The sequence below is a fragment of the Citrus clementina genome, unplaced genomic scaffold, assembly GCF_000493195.1.
Source record: "Citrus clementina cultivar Clemenules unplaced genomic scaffold, Citrus_clementina_v1.0 scaffold_3, whole genome shotgun sequence".
NCBI classification, from domain to species: domain Eukaryota; kingdom Viridiplantae; phylum Streptophyta; class Magnoliopsida; order Sapindales; family Rutaceae; genus Citrus; species Citrus x clementina.
Genome location: NW_006262339.1, coordinates 16140130 through 16142437, shown reverse-complemented (window position 1 = coordinate 16142437; position 2308 = coordinate 16140130). Strand labels below are relative to the sequence as shown.

The window sequence follows — 2308 nt, the reverse complement described above, 5'->3', positions numbered from 1 at the left end:
CTCCACTGAGTTTGTAATGTCAACGGATAAAAAGAGGTTAGGTTTTTTGAGGTCAAATCAATACAATGTACGGCAAAGCAAACCGCTTAAGCAGTTGACAAGCTACTGCCCTCCCCAGAAAAGTCAACTTGCGTCATTTTCGCTTAAATTTCTCTTCCTTCATTATTCTCGTTCCAATTGAAGAGAAAGCAAAAGGAAGATCGAAAATGGGAAGACTTGGCCATGATCCACATATCCAGCACTTCAGTCACCTTCATCTCTTAGAGCTATCAAACCCTCAAACCCTAAATACGATGACCTCATGTTCAGCTTGCAAGCTTCAACCCTCCGGATTGATGTACACATGCAAACCCTGTAACTTCACCTTACACGTGTCGTGCACCCAGATGCCCCAACTCATCACCCACCCATCTCACCCTGCTCACTCTCTCTCCCTCGTCCCAACACCCATCTATCCCGCCGGCATATTCAACTGCGACGGCTGCGGCCGCCAGGGTCACGGCTTCAGCTACCACTGCACTCACTGTGATTTTGATTTGCATATCCTCTGTGCTACAAAGCCGCTAACGCTTATACATCAATCTCATCCTCATCAGCTTCAGCTCACCTTTGATCCTCCTTATTATACCGAAGGCTTTTCTTGTGACATTTGTAAGAAAGTTGGGTCAGCTCATTGGCTGTATCGCTGTAGCTTGTGCGAATTTGATGCCCATTTAGATTGTGCAGCGAATTTGCTGGCTCAGCCGATTCATACTCAACATCAATATTCATTGAATCCAGGAGCAATAAATCAGATGCAACATGGGAATAGACAAAATGCAATTGGGATGAATAATAATCAGTTTTTTTCTCAGAGACAAAGTATGGGGGCCTTGCCATTGCAGAATAATAGTTATAATCAGGCGCCGGCGCCTGCTGCTGCTGCTGCTGCTGGGACAGTTAATCCTTTAATGGATGCCTTGGTTCAAGGGCTTGTTCAAGGTGCAGCTGAGCAGTTTGGTCAAAGCATTGTGCAGAGTTTGATTAACGATGGGGGGAACAACTGTGATCCCGCTAACGATAGTGGCGGGGATCTGTCTGTGAATGGGATCTTTGGTGACTCTGGGACACAAAATTAGAAAATGGGGACGGTTTCATGAATATTTTCACTCTGATATATGAAGAAACCCAAAATTTATCAAGTAAGAATAAACATATTATCTTTTTTGCTTGTGTTTATATATTTGGTTATTGCTATGTTTTAATTGATGTTTAACAAAATTCGTTTGGAAAATCTTTTTCCTTTTTGGTTCTTGACGGGGCTAAAGCACATGGCTCATCGCATCTTTGTCTAAACGGTTGAACTTGTCAAAAGTTGACTTCAATTAAACCATATGCATAAAATTTTTATCTATGATATATCTGGAGGTATTATTATTATAAATATGTATCTTATTCCAATCTAGATTAACACATATTTTAATTTAGTGTAAGCCTGATAATATTGAATTCTACATGCAAAGACATTATGAAATTGCGTGACTAAAATATCCATTTAATCGCAGAATAATGTGATAGGTGTATAAGTTTCTTTTAGTCACAGAATAATTGGACACTATACAAAAAAATTCATTTTTTCTTGTGGTTAAAGCATATACATCTTCTTTTCGCATCTCTATTAGACATGCAACACAGGGTCCTCATAAAAGAAACACTTGGCAACGAATAAAAGGTTTACCACAGTGCCAGCGATTTTGATTATTAGTTTCTGTAGATAATAACTATAGGACTATAATACGTTTAATATATAACGTATGATACATGATAGGGATGGAAAATAAATCTGAATCCAGCCTGTATGCGCAAATATCTGAAAAATTAGATTTGGGAAATTCTTAATCACAAAATAAAAATAAAAATTTAAAGGTAAAAAAATCAAGATCCACATGGATCCGGATGTGGATGCAAACTCATCCAAAAGTCGGATATCTGGATTTGTATTATTTTTTATAAATAAATATAAAAAATCATAAATATATAAGCTAAATTAGGGTCCGCTTGATATATGTTTTGGATGCAGTTTGTTTGCTTTTAAAAATAAGAATATCCAAAAATTATTTTTGAATATTATATATCCTAACTTTGAGTTCAAAATTTGAAAACAATTAAAAGTCCTTTTGCATGTTTCTATTAATAGAATCTGAATCATATTTTAACATATATCCTTATTTTTATTATTTTTAGATATTATATCAAACATACTTTTACAGATTTTATATTTGAAAATGATTTTTAAATATTATATCAAAGCACATTAAAATACTCCAAA

At 35.9% G+C, this 2308-nt stretch overlaps 1 protein-coding gene across 1 annotated transcript; it reads left to right on the top strand.

The window, feature by feature from the left end:
• The first annotated feature begins 206 nt into the window (after positions 1-206).
• On the top strand, positions 207-1118 carry LOC18050299. The gene has a single exon (XM_006441289.2). The coding sequence runs from the start codon at positions 207-209 to the stop codon at positions 1116-1118; it is 912 nt and encodes a 303-aa protein (XP_006441352.2).
• Positions 1119-2308: the final 1190 nt, after the last annotated feature.